Source organism: Seriola lalandi, unplaced genomic scaffold (assembly GCF_002814215.2).
Source record: "Seriola lalandi dorsalis isolate HSWRI2012SDOR001 ecotype SW California unplaced genomic scaffold, Sedor1 jcf7180002054962, whole genome shotgun sequence".
NCBI lineage: Eukaryota > Metazoa > Chordata > Actinopteri > Carangiformes > Carangidae > Seriola > Seriola lalandi.
In genome coordinates this window covers 667844-682667 of record NW_019525513.1, presented here as the reverse complement: position 1 = coordinate 682667, position 14824 = coordinate 667844, and the positions used below count along the sequence as shown (strand labels likewise).

The 14824-nt window shown below is 44.2% G+C and overlaps 2 protein-coding genes across 11 annotated transcripts in view; both read left to right on the top strand.

Annotated features, from left to right (window-relative positions):
* Window positions 1-5008, top strand: part of r3hdm1 (R3H domain containing 1) — a 43108-nt gene extending 38100 nt beyond the window's left edge. For 7 of the 10 annotated variants that reach the window (XM_023395403.2, XM_023395405.2, XM_023395406.2 and 4 more), the window contains 5 exons: window positions 665-846; window positions 1362-1503; window positions 2436-2533; window positions 2673-2757; window positions 3613-5008. In XM_023395403.2, the coding sequence (XP_023251171.1) occupies window positions 665-846; window positions 1362-1503; window positions 2436-2533; window positions 2673-2757; window positions 3613-3932 (827 nt within the window). In that variant the 3' untranslated portion in view covers window positions 3933-5008. Of the gene's footprint in view, window positions 1-664; window positions 847-1300; window positions 1504-2435; window positions 2534-2672; window positions 2758-3612 lie in introns of those variants that run through there. The other 3 variants (XM_023395409.2, XR_015436389.1, XR_015436390.1) reach the window with 3 other exon arrangements.
* Window positions 5009-5261: 253 nt separating this feature from the next.
* On the top strand, window positions 5262-8853 carry LOC111646030 (uncharacterized). The gene is made up of 3 exons (XM_023395413.2): window positions 5262-5712; window positions 7075-7169; window positions 7262-8853. The coding sequence occupies exons 1-3, from the start codon at window positions 5499-5501 to the stop codon at window positions 8570-8572; spliced, it is 1620 nt and encodes a 539-aa protein (XP_023251181.1). The 5' UTR covers window positions 5262-5498; the 3' UTR covers window positions 8573-8853.
* Window positions 8854-14824: the final 5971 nt, after the last annotated feature.

The following is a 14824-nucleotide window of genomic DNA, read 5'->3' as shown; positions in this document are numbered from 1 at the left end:
AACATTTTTAATTGGCCAGGCCGGGGCCAGAAATAATCCGCAGATTAAGCCCAAATATCCATCGTCCTTGCTACTGTTATACGGTATTAATTCATAAATCAACAGCGGTGTCAGTTGTGCAAAGTTTGCAGTATTATTTCAACCTAATGTGAGATTTAAGTAAACAGAACTTAATTAGATGGAAATATGTCGTATTGTTTTTGAATTCATAGAGCAGGAGCTTACGTCTCAACCCCCGAGATTGTTTGTCTTTTAAGTCACATCATTCACGGTGATGCGTCAGAAACGAATTAGATAATTGGATCTGCCGGATCATTGCGGTGGATTTAGCAGGAGAGGGGAATGGACTGTTTTAATCAAAGCACTTAAAACCTAAATGCTCAGCAGCTAACGGTGTGAGAGCAGAGTTTTCACTGATGAGGTGTGTAGCTGAACAAAAGTGCTGAAAAGGAGCTTTTGGGCAAAAACACATTTAATCTGTTCATTTACTCTGGTGGATGAACGATGAGCTGACGTGATGAATTAAATAGAAATAGGTCGTATTAAGAGTCAGACATCATTCCCCTCCTGTCAACCATAACTCTCTATATCCAGCTTGTGTTTGTGTCTGTTTTCTAAATCTGTGTGTGTGTGTGTGTGTGTGTGTGTGTGTGTGTTTGTTCAGGGTTGTTACCACCGGCCCCCGGCAGCGGCATGGTGATGCTGCAAATGACAGCGGGCCCCTGCCAGCAGCCCCGGGCCCCCTCCCCCTGCCAGCGGAAACAGCCCAGCTATAAACACCCCGGGCCCGAGAACCAGCGCAGCCGCAGGCCCGCTGAGCTCCCTCCGCCTCCGGACAACACCCAGGTACAAACGCTGCCCGAGTGCGTCCACGGGGAGACAATGGGTTAAAAGTAGTAGTAGTGTGTGTGTTATATAGCGATTTCCAAATAATGTTAAAACGAATTATAAATGCGCCCCAGGTAGTGTTTGCCACAGAAGATAACGCAGCACATGGCGGAAAGTTAAGACGAGGAAGCAGTTTTTAAAGCCGGTTCAGTTTGGTTGGTCCCCCTTGAGCCAGAGCCGCCTCCCTGCAGCCAGGCAGGTTAAGTGTCGTAGCAAATAGGCTCCGCAAATGAAGTCAACGCTGCCGTAACCTGGAAATGAGGAGAAAATAGTCCTCAGCATTAGGGTGTAATGGTACATTAGAGGGACTAATGTGGAGGGAATGGTACATTAATGCAACAACTTGAACGACAAAATGACTTGCAGCAAAGATGCAGCCGAGGTTTGCTTCTTTTTTTTTTTTGAATGAAAGTGTTTGTGTTCCTTCCCCACCCGTTTCCTCTCGCCGCCCCCGTCTGGTGTGTTGTGTGTAGAGCAGCTTGCCCTCGTCCCCGGCGCTCACTCCTTCGCCAGGCCAGCCGCACACCGTCAAGGGCCTCCCATCAGGCATCTCGCCCATCCCTGTCATGGCCCACCACCCGCAGCTCCCTACAGCCTTCTGCCACGGTGGACAAGGTCAGAGGTCACGATGGGGCCACGTGGAGTTTACTCAAAGAGAGCAGAGGATGTGCTTACCAACATGGCAGCCTAATTAAAACTTGTGAAATTATATTTGTGCCTTAATCCTGAGAATCAGAGAGACTGTTTGAGAGCAAGTTAATTACACTCTGTAGAGAAGTTCTCACACCAACATGATTTCACTTGAGCAAACAAAAACCAGTGAATGTGGCCTCTCTCACTAAAGCTGACGCAGCGTTACATTATACATTATTGTCAACTGGGAAATTGGAGTTGGTCGTGTCTGATTGGATGTTTTGCCTCCAATTAGATTGCTAGTAGGGATTGTCTGTTTCTAGGGAAGAAGGGAAGCACTTGGAGAGCGGCAAGCATGGTGCACCATAGCCACATGCTAGCAGTTACTGTCTAGTCCGTACTTCATTAGCTTGCTTGCTAGCCATCTTGCTAGGTAGGAAGCTAACGTGCAGTTAAGAAGAAGCTAAATAAGATTAGCTAACTTAGTTGACTTTGTGATAATTGTAGTTGAACTTGAGTGTGTCGAGTTTAATATTATGTAGATAGCTGTCTTGCTAATTGGTGTTAGCCACCTTATAGCGTGCTTTTATAATGAGTTTTTAGCAAACTCTACAACAAATGTCACATGATTTATTTAAATTTACAGGCACAGTTTTAGTTTTTTACTGCTGTTTAGTGTGTAAACTACTTCAGCTTGTCTGTGATGCCCTTCTTCCCTAGTAACTGATTACACTATCAGAAACCAGCCAATCAGAGATTACCTGCAGAGGAGCTTTTTGTTTGCTCAAATTGAATATTTTTTTGTAACCTTTAATTCATGTGGCAACAATAACTCAATATAAACTTAGAGTAGACGTTCAGATTTTTAGTTTCCACTGTTCTGATAACTTTGTGTTTCTGCTGTGATCACGCAGGTGAAGCGCACTACTCTCTTCTGGGCCAACCTCTGCATTACAAACCCTCCATCAGACCTCCACTGATCCACACTGCCCACATGGTGACCAAACACCAGGTTAGACACACACCAGATCTCTTCTATCACCAATAAATGTTATTTTATAATCTCAAAGTTAGTTTATGACATTTACGGTCAGGAAACATCCCTCCCCCGCCCTTCCACAAATGTCCCAACTGTTCCTCTGTCTCCTCAGGGTCCACTCGGGGTTTGGCGTGGCGGTCATGGGAGGAAGGCCAGCAGAAAATCTTTGTCTTCAGATCTCAGTGTAGGTGAAGCAGGTAATAGGAAGTCCAGAGGGAGGCTTGAGTTTAGTGAACCTTGAGTTAACAGCAGTCATTTTTTTTTTTTACTTTATCGGACATTTTGACCGTGATTTCACCTCCTCTCTTGCAGAACGAAGCACCAGAGGTTAATCTGAACCAAGTGTTTTCTACTTGGTTGTGTGTAGAAATTCAGGCAAGCACTTTCTGAGCGCTGTGCAGTTGCAGGGTGAAACATCAAGGTTTAGATGTCAATCAGAGGAGGAAATTCGTGTTGAGATGAATCACGTGATAAATCCAGCCGCGGTGTCGTCTATTTAGCAGATTAACTGAAATAACAGCACGTTGTTGTTGTTGTTGTTGTTGTGTCTCAATATGCTTGCTGCGCTCCACAGCTGTGGGGAAAAAAAGCGTCTTGTTTGTGAATGTAAGCAGAATAATTTACAGACAGGGCAGAATCCACACCTGGCAGTGGAACCTGCAGCCCTGGCGGTATTTGTGCCGAGAGAAATGTGCTGATTATTTCAAATATTGCGTCGTATTTTTTTGCACTCGCCAAGCTATTTTTCTGCATTGTTCAGGTGCTCTTGTCAACAATCAACAAGGAGGGGGCTTATACGCAGCCTGATGTGATGGTGGAAAGTTTAACATGAGGTCGCTGCTTATTTTTCAGAGAATAATTATGACAACCAATTGAAAATTTAAATAGTTAAATTATAAATTTTGCTCCACCTTAAAGCTTTAAAGCTGAGAGCAGCAGTTCATTGAAGCCTCCCGATGGTGCAGGTCTGATTTTTCTCTTCACCCATGACAGTTGTTTTATTTACTGTCTCTGCTGCTCACAGTGCTGTCTGTGTGTGTGTGTGTCTGCAGTGAGCAGTCAGATCCTGGAAGTGACAGATCCTCCGGAGGGGATCAGCTGTACAGACTCCCACCACCTCCTGGCAGAGCTCTGCAAAGGGGGCGAATTGATCCTGCGGCTGTCGGACCATCAGCCCCGGCTGCGCAACGCGACCAGAGACGCTCCCGGCAGAGACCTGGCCTCATCATACTCTATCTTTGCCATGCTCCCTTCCAGATTCGCTGCCCCGAGCACCGCGCTCCACCACAGCGGCCCCCAGGCCGCCTTTAAACTCCGAACTAGTACCAGACACAAAGGGGGGCTGCGTGACTCGGACAAAGCCGGCTCATAGCTGCTAAGATCTCGGTGCATCTAAGGAGCGCCACATGAACGCACATCCAACCACCTGCCTCTGCTGCCTCAGTCTGGACTCTCTTGCCAGACTCTGTCCAAATCAAAAACAAATGTTTTGAAGAATGAATGTTCACATTTCTTTTGTTTTCAGTTTCTTCTCTCTTTTCTCTGGCCAACAGGTCTGCTCAGGGTGGAAACTGAGCACCACCTACCACTTTAGTTTTGTTTGTAAAATGTGTCTGTGGCTGCTGAGCTCAATTCGAGGGCCCCTCTATTCTAAAACAACCCGGTTTGCTGTTAGAAAGTGAAAGTGTTGAGAGAGCTTTGGGATTTATTTGCCAGCTAAGATGTTAGTGTCTCCACTGTGGCTCTTTTTAATAGCAGATATACGAGTGTGACAGCAAAACTTACACAATCTACATGCCTCTGGTTCAAGAATGTTTTTGTGCCCACTTTTGAAAATTAGATAATGCATTTAAATTTAGCATTCATATCAAAGTGTTTTACTTTTTGTTTTATCTAATTAACTTTGATCAATAATTCCCCCAGCTGTGTCCCAGTTTAATCTCAGCCACCGACCCATGAAAGTGAGCAGCATTTCTCTCACCTTGGGTACACAAGAATGGGTTTCTCCTCTCGTATAAACACACCTACAATAACACGCAGCAGCACTTGTACCATGTGAGCCCATACAATAATAAACACTGAATAATAGATATACTACCTGAATTATTTAAAGTCACTTTTATACACAGTGAATGTTGCGTTTGCACTGAAGTGATGATCCAAGATGGAGATTTGATAGGAATCAAGACGGCCTGGATTTTGTTTTAACCCCTCATACCTGTTTGTTGCACTCAGCCAGGCCACTTTCTTTTATATTTAATTAAAATGTTTATATGCACAAGAAAAATGCAATCGAGTTTGTCGCTCTACTTGGCTTCATTCTTTTGGATTTCTGTTTGTGTGAATCATGAGAGGTGTTCTGTGTCTGGTGTGGATTTCTTTTTCTTTTTCTTTTTTTTCTTTTTTTTTTTTTTTCTTTGTTTGACTCTAATAAATGTTTTCACCACACGTGTTGACATAACTGTTTCCAAGCTAAAAGGCAAGTAATAACCCACAGTCAGCAAATTGAGCGTCTGCTGAAATGTTTTCCTTGGAGCAAGATGTTCCTTTTTAGTGTATGTGGTTAAAAAAAAAAAAAATTAAAATTAAAATTAAAAAAAAGGCAATAGATGAGGCAACTTCTTGGAAAATGTTGCCATGAAGTTTGTATCTCTGCCTTCTGGGCATTGCAGAGATATTTGCTCTGCTTAGTAGCCTCATTTCCAGCTGCATAAATTAGCCATTTTGAATAAACCCCTCTGCTCGGTGAGTGCAGAGAAACAGCGACACCCAGTGGACAGACGCTGTTACTACATCGTCAGTTCGAGCTCCTGGAAGAGTGAAAGTGAAACTCCAAACATTAGTGTTTGGGGGAAACTGTGTGTGGTAGCAACAGCGTCGTGTCTAACGTGGTTTGGGAAAAAAACGAGGGGCTAAGTTGTGATGGTTACACGGCGTCATGTCTGCAGCCGTTATGGAGACCGAGTCCCGGGACGAGAGCAAGACCGTGGTTGTGTCCGGTGTCCCCGGTGTGTTAACCGTGAGCAGGATGGTTGACAAGCTGACTATTCACTTCCAGAGCCGGCGGAGGAGTCACGGAGGAGACGTCGAGGTGGTCACATACCCTACCAACATGGAGGGAGTCGCCTACGTCACTTTTGACAAAGCTTCAGGTAACAAACAGGTCGTAGGTAAACACAGATTTCAAGCTAGCAATGCTACATGTTTTGAGCTGCCGCTGCCTTGAGGAGCGCGAGCTACAGCTAACGGTTAACGGTTAACGGTTTAATAACGGTTAATTATTCAAACGCCGAATTCCATTTGAAAAGTGCAGTTTTTATAAGTCCAGTCCCATAACAGTAGCCTTTAGCTTGCACATTCAAGTCACTCTGCTAATATTTTCAGAAACCTTTTAAAGATCTTAAAACCATGTGGATTTTCAACCTGTTTTTCAAGTTGAGCCTCTTAATCCAAACAAAGATGGTGGCAGTAAGTTACACTATTCTTGTCTAGTTTGTACAGCGTGAACTAAACTTTTAAACACCCCCCTTCAGACATATTAAAGCTTATAAAAATACTCTGAGTAATAAAAATGTGTCTGATATGGTTTTTCCTCAAAAAAGGTTAAAATATTTAGTTGAAATATATAAGAAAATGCGTTTACTCCTCCCTCATTAGCAATATCCACTCTAAAAATAAATATGCAAAAGCAGTTGATCTCATAAGTGTAACTACACAATACAAGATGTCTCCTATTTCAATGTATGGCCACCGGAAAGTCTTCAAGTACACAAGTTGTGTACTTCATATCATATCACGATCATATATCACAGAATTAATGATGTCACAAAAACTTGCAGGTGTGTTTAAATGTTAAACTGAGATTTAAGGTGAGTACACAAAAACCTGAATGTGAAAATTAGCTGCACAGTGTTGATCAAACATTCAAGTGAAATGACAATAAGCAAAACACATTTTTGAGAGGTGGGTTTTGATATATATATATATATATATTTAATATCTCATCCAAAATAACTACTATAATTTTTTTTCTTGCACTGTACAAAAACAGCAAGGATGTAATTTCTGGAAATACAGTCATAATATGAGAAACTGTAAAAATCAGATGCTTATTATTTCTGTGCCTCAGTCGTAATGGTAATACATGAGAGGCACAAACTGAGGCTGATCTGTGAGTCAATGGAAATGAAAGACTTTAAACCTCCTGCACTGAACATAATCTATCTGCAGTCATATCTCCTGATTTATGCCATAATTGGTTCCCAGGGGAATGAATTGTGGTTACCATAGGAACCACTCATACAGTACGGTGTGTACAGAGGTGAAATATATTTTTAAAAAAAAGACATTTATTTACATGTGCTGATGCCAAGCTGGCGAATGGTTTAATTTCTCCTATTATCATAGAGTTAGACTTTGTGTGACAAGAAATAACCGATTTGCTTTATGGGCTCATGAAGCATCGTTATAATGTTGACATGGGAACAGACCAGTACAGTACAAACTCTTGGCAGATGCAGAGAACGTGGTTCGAAAGGAGCAACACATCATGACGGACAACGAGTTTTCTGAAGACTACCTTCTCACTGTGTTCCCCTTAAGCGGAGATGTAAGTACGTTGGGAGGAATATATATACATTTATAGCTAAATTTGAACAATTAAGCAATTCATACTGACTCAGATGTGCTTTTGTGCTGCAGGTGTTTTTGTACGTCTCCAGCGCTAAGGTGGATCTCTCCGTATTTGGCAGCGATCAAGCGTCACTGATTCGGAGTCTGCGTTCAGCTCACAGGTCGCTGCGTTTCCAGCCTTTGCCCCACCCAAGGAAAGCCACCATTGAGGGGCCTTTCGCTGCCGTCGAGGCCCTGAGAGAGGACCTCGTCCGCAGGGCCGGTCAGCTTAACGCCACAGTCTCAGCTCCGACTGCCGCTGCCGGGCTAAGAGCATCTCCTCTTAATCCGAGGGTAATATCTCATCACAAGTTTGTCAGCTCTGTAAGCTGCAGCGGTTCTAAAGCTAAGCGGGGACCAGCGGACTCGAACAGCTTATCAACGCCGCTGCAGAGCACAGGTGAGGCAACTCAAGTCCAAAGCCTGCGCTCAAACACAGAAACTCAAAACACTTCCTCGAGGCAGAAAGTTTCCACGACTGTACGGAGCTTTGCTGTCACAGACAGTGTTGAAGGGGAAAGGCTGGGAGCTCGTTCCATGCTTAAAAGCCCCACAGAATATAGAACCAAGACAAGTCCCAGACAAGTGTTAGGGGAGGAGATCAATGCAGGGATTAGATCTTCCTTATCAGGCCTGGACTTGTTCCCTGCAGAGGAAATATCAGCAAATCATCCAGGAGTAGACGATATTTCACAAAAACACAAGACCAGAGAGGAGAATCATCTGAGCTCCCGCCACAACAACAGTCGGGACTATCTGAAAGACTCAGATCAGAGCAGCTCAGCAGTCGCCACCGATCGACTCCAGACCAGACTTAAAAATGTCTCGCCGTCCTCTGAGAGCAGCGCCGAGGATTCAGAAGTGCTGTCTGCAATCTGTCCAAATGATCCGGAGGATACGAGCATCTGGGTCGACTCACACACATACAGATACATTGAACAATTTGACAGGAAGGAGTTAGACAGATGCTTGAGAGGTCTCAAGGTGCGCGTTGTGTGCACCGAGGGAACCGACCTCATGCGAATAGTGTTGACTGAGAAGCAGACCTCCGAGCCGGCCTCAACGATCCCGCAGGCCGTGAAAGACGTGGAGGCTTTGGTGGAGGGTTGGATGTTGATCTTAAGAGTTCATCAGATCCCGTATGACGAGGAGAAGCATCCTCACAAACAGAAACTCCTTCAGATGTGTAAAGATGTGAATGCCCTGTTCAATTTCCTGTTCGATTTTCCTGTTCTTTACATGATCGAGGACTCTTGCATAAAAGTGGTCGGTACTTCACAATCTAGTTACATTTTCTATAAGAGAGTGGAGCATAGACTCAACTCAAAGACATACTTGTAAATCACTCTGAATCTTAATAGCTGGAGCTAAAACAAATGAATGTAGTTCATTCAGCGGCCACAGGGTGGCGCAGTCGAGCTGCACGATGATTCCTGCACGGTTTGTGTATGAAACCAACATCTGTCTTATTTAGTTCTTATGTCACAGCCACAGTTGTGATTCTTGTGGTGCACTGGTAGATTATTAGAGTAATATAAATTAATAAATCTGTGTGTGTTACATATCTGCTTCAGAATAGGCATGTGAGGTTCTCTTATTAAATTAAATTAAAACTTCCAGTGCTTTCGCTTTCTGTCTTTGTTTCTATGGTGAACCTTCCCTGTTGTTCATGCATGGATTAATAATTAGGCCTTTAAAAACACCAAACAATGTTCCCACAGCGGTAGGGCTAAGTCTTAATTAACCTCCTCACATCTTAATTACAAAAAATAAGCTTCTAATTAAAAACAAAAATGACAGATGCCAACCTGTCGCACATAATCACATCTTTCTGTTTCTTTGTTTAACTCATTTCAATAAAGAATTCAATCTGAAGATAGAAAATATATATATATATGTACCACATCCAGACATATTTTAAGGCATATTGCTTTGAATAATATTTTTTTCCACAAAAAAGTTAAATTACTTTGATAAAGATTAGAACTAGTTGTGATGTCACAAAAAATCCTCCTCATATTTCCACATACCTGAAATCTAAGGTGTTTGAATAAAACAGCTACAAATATTTGTTTTCAGGCTCTTATGAATTAGTTTGTGCAGCGTTTTGTATGATGAGGATGATGTGAGAAATCATTGGACAGTAGGGGGCGGTATGACTCTTCCGCCCACATGGCAGACAGATGAGGCGCTAGCTGCCATCGTCCTGCTCACTGAGGCAATTATGGCGGATGGGTTTGGCAAGCAGGGTGCAGATTGGCAGGCAAATGATGTCGGTAGGATGTCCCATTATACACCTTCCCCCCTCCACACACACACACACACACACACACACACACAAACACACACACACAGAGTGCTGTGTCTTTTTCAAGGGAAATACTGGTCTATACATGTGCGAAGATGCACAGTAAAATCATGGTGTGTGTGTGTGTGATTATTCAAAGGAGCTCGTCCGCAGCCTTGATAATTGATTCATTATGTAAAACTAAGCCACACACTGCCGTAATGAACACACACAAACATAGACAATCGCTCATCTCCTCAGACGCACACGTTCTGGGTTGTTACCATAGGAACGTGGTGGGAGAGGTTGCCGAGCTGCAGCGCCCGGGCGTCGTTAGGGGGGGAGCTCTTGAACACAATGACAACATCCAGGAGGACGGAGGAATTACATTTCCAGCAGAAGAACCCTTCATCAAAGACAAGCAGAGGAGAGAGCGCTGCCTCTCAGCACCCAGGCCTCTCTGCTGCCCCTTTGATAGCACATCTCCAACAATTACCCATTATTTAACTGGGGGCCGGGGTTATTGTGGGGGAACAGAAAGGAGGGTCAACAAGCAGAGAGCATGAATTATTTTTCCTGAAATGGTCCCAACACTGGTCCTCCATTAATCTCTTTTTCTTTCAGTCTCCTCATTATGCACAAAGTATAATTAGATAATTGCGTTTTGAATATATTAAGCATATATGACTTTCATGATGGAGGTCGCAAACAGCAGCAGGCCAGAAAAGAAGCCTGAGTGTCTTTCTCAAGGACGTTTTCATGAGGGATGGGCTCTGCTGGGGATCGAACCTGTGATGGGACCGTGGATGGATTACTGAACGGCCTACTGGCACAGGCCCAGGGGCCCGAGGGGACAGACGGTTACTGGGCCAAAGCCTCTGTGTGAAGTGACTTAACAGTTCTTGGTGGAAAGTCAATTAAATGACTGGAAGGAGACGCAAAATGACCACAAAGAGACTTATAATGACCAAAAAGACACTTAAAATGACCAAAAAGAGACTTAAAATGACCAAAAAGAGATGCAAAATGACAAAAAAGAGATGCAAAATGACCAAAAGAAGATATAAAATGACCACAAAGAGATGCAAAATGACCACAAAGAGACTTATAATGACCAAAAAGACACTTAAAATGACCAAAAAGACACTTAAAATGATCAAAAAGAGATGCAAAATGATCAAAAAGAGACTTATAATGACCAAAAAGACACTTAAAATGACCAAAAAGACACTTAAAATGATCAAAAAGAGATGCAAAATGACCAAAAGAAGATATAAAATGACCACAAAGAGACACAAAGCGACTACAGAGATGTAAAATCACCATGGAGAGATAAGCAAAAGGACGACAAAATGATGCTACCTATATCACAAGACCACCTATGCTTCTTCTGAGAGTGCATGCCTGTGTGTTCTTGCTCGGGGATACACACATCAGAGGTCAGAGGTCGGGCAGACAGGCAACAAGCCTCTGCGTCTTTTCCACAGTGAGGAATGAGGCTGCTGGTGATGGATAGCCTTCTCCGGGCGACATGTGCGTGTGCTTCGCGCTTCGCGCTCACAAATTGCCTCTTAATGATTCTCTTTACAGATCATCACCCCGCCCGCGAGACGGACAGTGGGGAGGGATATGAGTTGTGCTCCCCCGCCGCTCCGTCTAAATGTTGTGCGGGTATTAGGGAGTTTTTGATGGAGGAGCCTTGCAAGAGAAATTGGGGGCAACAGACCAAGAAAATGTTTGTGTGTGTTAGCTGTGCAAAACGAATGAACGGTGTTTAATTGAGCTCACAACATATGACCCATAATGTAAACTCGCCGAGTCAGTGTGTAACGTGTGTGTCTGCAGGTTTGTGAAGCTAATCATATATAAACTGCACAGAAAAAACTATCTCCCAGTGTCTTTATATTAATTAAATGCTTTGACATTTTATGAAATACGTGTTTTTGATGCGAGATGAGATGAGAATATTCATGCTGCTCTCTCGCTGGTGTATTAACTATGAAGCTAGAGGCAGGGGTCGATTAACTTAACCTTGAAAGTGCAATTGTCTCTGCCAGATTGAAATCGAGGGACACGCTCCCCGTCTCTCCATCAGTTCCCCCCATGGCAAGTCTCCCGCCTTCGCCAGTCACCTGAAGCTGCTCCTCCCTGAACACCTGCCCCTCGTTGCCCCATTAGCCACAAAGCATCTACATATATATATATATCTGCCTGGTTACTCGTCACATCAACAAATACAAGCTATGATTAATTATTTTCTAAGTTTCAGTCGATGTGTCCACTGAACATCATCCTGTGCAATGAGGAATAACTACTAATTTTTCCCTTTTACTTCTGCATTTGCTCCGTCTTCCTCCTTTTATCGCTCCTGTGCTTATGAGACGATGCAGGAAGCGTCGTTATAATTATCCGTCTCTCCTCTGACCGTTTCAAAAAGCTTCACAGTCAGCGGGGTGTGAAGAAGAAACGCGATTGCCTGTTAAACACGGCATCGACACCGCAGGCCACAGCGCTCAACACACGGACGCCACATGTGGGGCCCCCCCTGATTTTAGGACTATTATTTTGCACTTTGACATTTAAAGACGGAGCTGTCAAGGCTGAAACTAGCAGGATGTAATCTTTGGCAAGTTATTATGATGAGTGAGAACAGTGGTTCCCTGCGGATGCAAAGAAAAGCCCCTGGTAGGACTTTCTACTGGGTGAATTACACAGAATCAACTCTCGAAATTTGTCCTATTCTGAGCTGTCCGACATTTACATTTACCTGCTTTTCATAGTTGACTGTTGAACTTTGTGTAAGTTCATTCTCGATGCATTTGCTGCTTCTGAGTCAGGAAGGATATTTGCATCATTCCAGTTGCTTTAGCCACATTTACATGTGGGTCTAAAGGCCCAGCGTTGAAAACTATTTAACCAAATCAGTCCAAAGACAATGTGATCAATGGCTTTGCTTGAATCTTTGAGGGTAAATTTGCACATATTTTTAGCAGCAAGTTCAACTTTAGTGAATCTGACACACATATTTTCCCAGAAAGCAAACACAGAGTCAGGGAGACCAAACTGGAGGAAGCTCGTTAGCTGCTTTGCACCTTTCCTAGACTCATGGTTGCCTCGCTAACAGCAGCTATTTCAGCTTGTAGAAGCTTTAACGTAATGATGTCTAAACACGTATATGTCCTCTTGTCTCCCTGCTGACAGAAGAAGGTGGAGGGACACAACCACCACCACCTGTCAGAGGCAGAGGATCTGGCCCTGAGCCGTAACACCAGGTGACCAGTGGCTGAAGGCGTCCCTGGAGGAAGTTCATCCACGCCAGCCACCCCCGAGGACTCGAGTAGAAGATGTAAGTGTGTGTGTGTGTGTGTGTGTGTGTGTGTGTGTGTACTGTACAGTCACTGATGGTGTTATCTGCCTTGTCGAGCCTCCTTCCACCGCACAACTCCGCACAGCTGAAAGCTCTCAATCCTCCAGAGATTTCGCCAAATATAGCCGTTTAAAGCCGAACGCTCCTCTTCATCACGGGATGATGATGAAGACACATTGTCTGCTGCCACAGAGACGTACGCAGCACAGATTCCCACAGTGAGACGTTCAGGTTCCTTCCGCACGTAGAACTGTGTGTGAGCATGAGTCTTTTGGGCGTTACTGAGATATCGTGTCCACAAGAATGAGACAACCAGGAAACAATATGCTCCAGCTGTCGTCGGCGCGGAGGCATAATAAAACCGTAATGCAGAAAACAAAGTTATACAGTGGTGGATTTGCTCCAGACTTGATGGACAAACTGCTTCATCATCTGCTGTAATTGCTGCAGCTGCTCCGAAATATCATATGATTGTTTATGTCGCCCTGTGGGAGAGCTTCTCGATTTCTGCCCTCATCTCTGCAGCTCCATTAACTGACAAAAGAAACCAGCAGCCGGAGAGAGACACACGTTTCTCAGGTGGCATCAGATGATTCGTGGGGCTCTTGGAGCTTCCAGGCGCTCGGCCTTATTTTAAACTGTATGTGGATGTTGTCCGGGGCGATGGAAATACTCCAGAATTATGTCAGATAATTCAGACTTGTGTGAAAGCTCCTGCACAGTTTAATGGCCTGGACATTTTCAGAATTGAAGCCGGCACCTAGAAATGGCATCAGTGGCACCATCTCGTCCTCTCTACACACACTGCACTGACCATAATAGGACCCGGGGGTTGGTAATAAAATTATGACATTGTGAAGGTTCAGCTCATGTAATCAGCTTGGTGGAAAATGCAGTGATTCAGAGCCAAAATAAGGTGATAACTCTGCCATTTTAATATCTGTGACAGCCAAACAGAAAATCCAAGAAACCCAGTCCCAGTTGACAATGGGAAGATTTACATAATTATAATGGGAGCTGATTACATAAACTGAATCCCATTCTTCCGGCTTGCTCTATCCACATCAGTGTTATCTGAGTGTTTTAGGTTTGTCTGGACCCAAATGGCAAAAAAGAGAAGGGACAGATGGAGAAGAGAGAGGCTCCGGCGTGTAAGAGAAGGTGGTGAATACATTAATGGCCCACTGAGCCAACAGGACGTGTCAGCATGGGTGTGTTTGCACATGCAGGTGTGTGTGTGTGTGTGTGTGTGTGTGTGTGTGTGTGTGATGAGGGCATTTGTATGCTGTCAGCATCAGAAATCAGTGGCGTGGTGAAGATGAATGGCGGTGGCGTTAAGTGAAATGTTACGGCTCAGACAAAGGACGGAGATGCATCCAAAGTCCGGCACGGAGAGAAACGTAAACAGCAAGGTGGTGAGAGAGGAGACAGTCAGAGCAGGTCAGTGGGTCACGTGCATCCTGTGTGCACGTGCATCATGAAAATACAGATGTATAAAAAAAAAGTAAACTGTGTGAATGAATGACTTTTCACCGCAGAAATGTGCGTCTTATTTATCCGAGGATGCGAATGTCTCTTCATTCATTCAAAAAGCACTTAGACACAATGTCTCCTCGTCTCCGAACCGTAAAGAAAACCCACCCTCCTAAGAGCCTGGCTGCGTTCACACTGCCTAACCTCAAAGGGGGGGGGGGGGGGGAGCACGCTGATTTGATTAGCCCGACTCGAGTCTTTAAAGTCTCCTGGAAATGTCAGCAAAATCATCAAAGAGGCCGTCTCCTTCATAAAACCTTGATCAAAGACATTCTCGACATACTGCGCCTTCTATATCGTTAGCTCACGGGCAAAACGTCTACATCTGCACAACATTATTGGTTTTTATGGGAGTTTATAAGTGGAGACAGACCCCAAAACGGGCAAAGACAAGTGACCCCCCCCC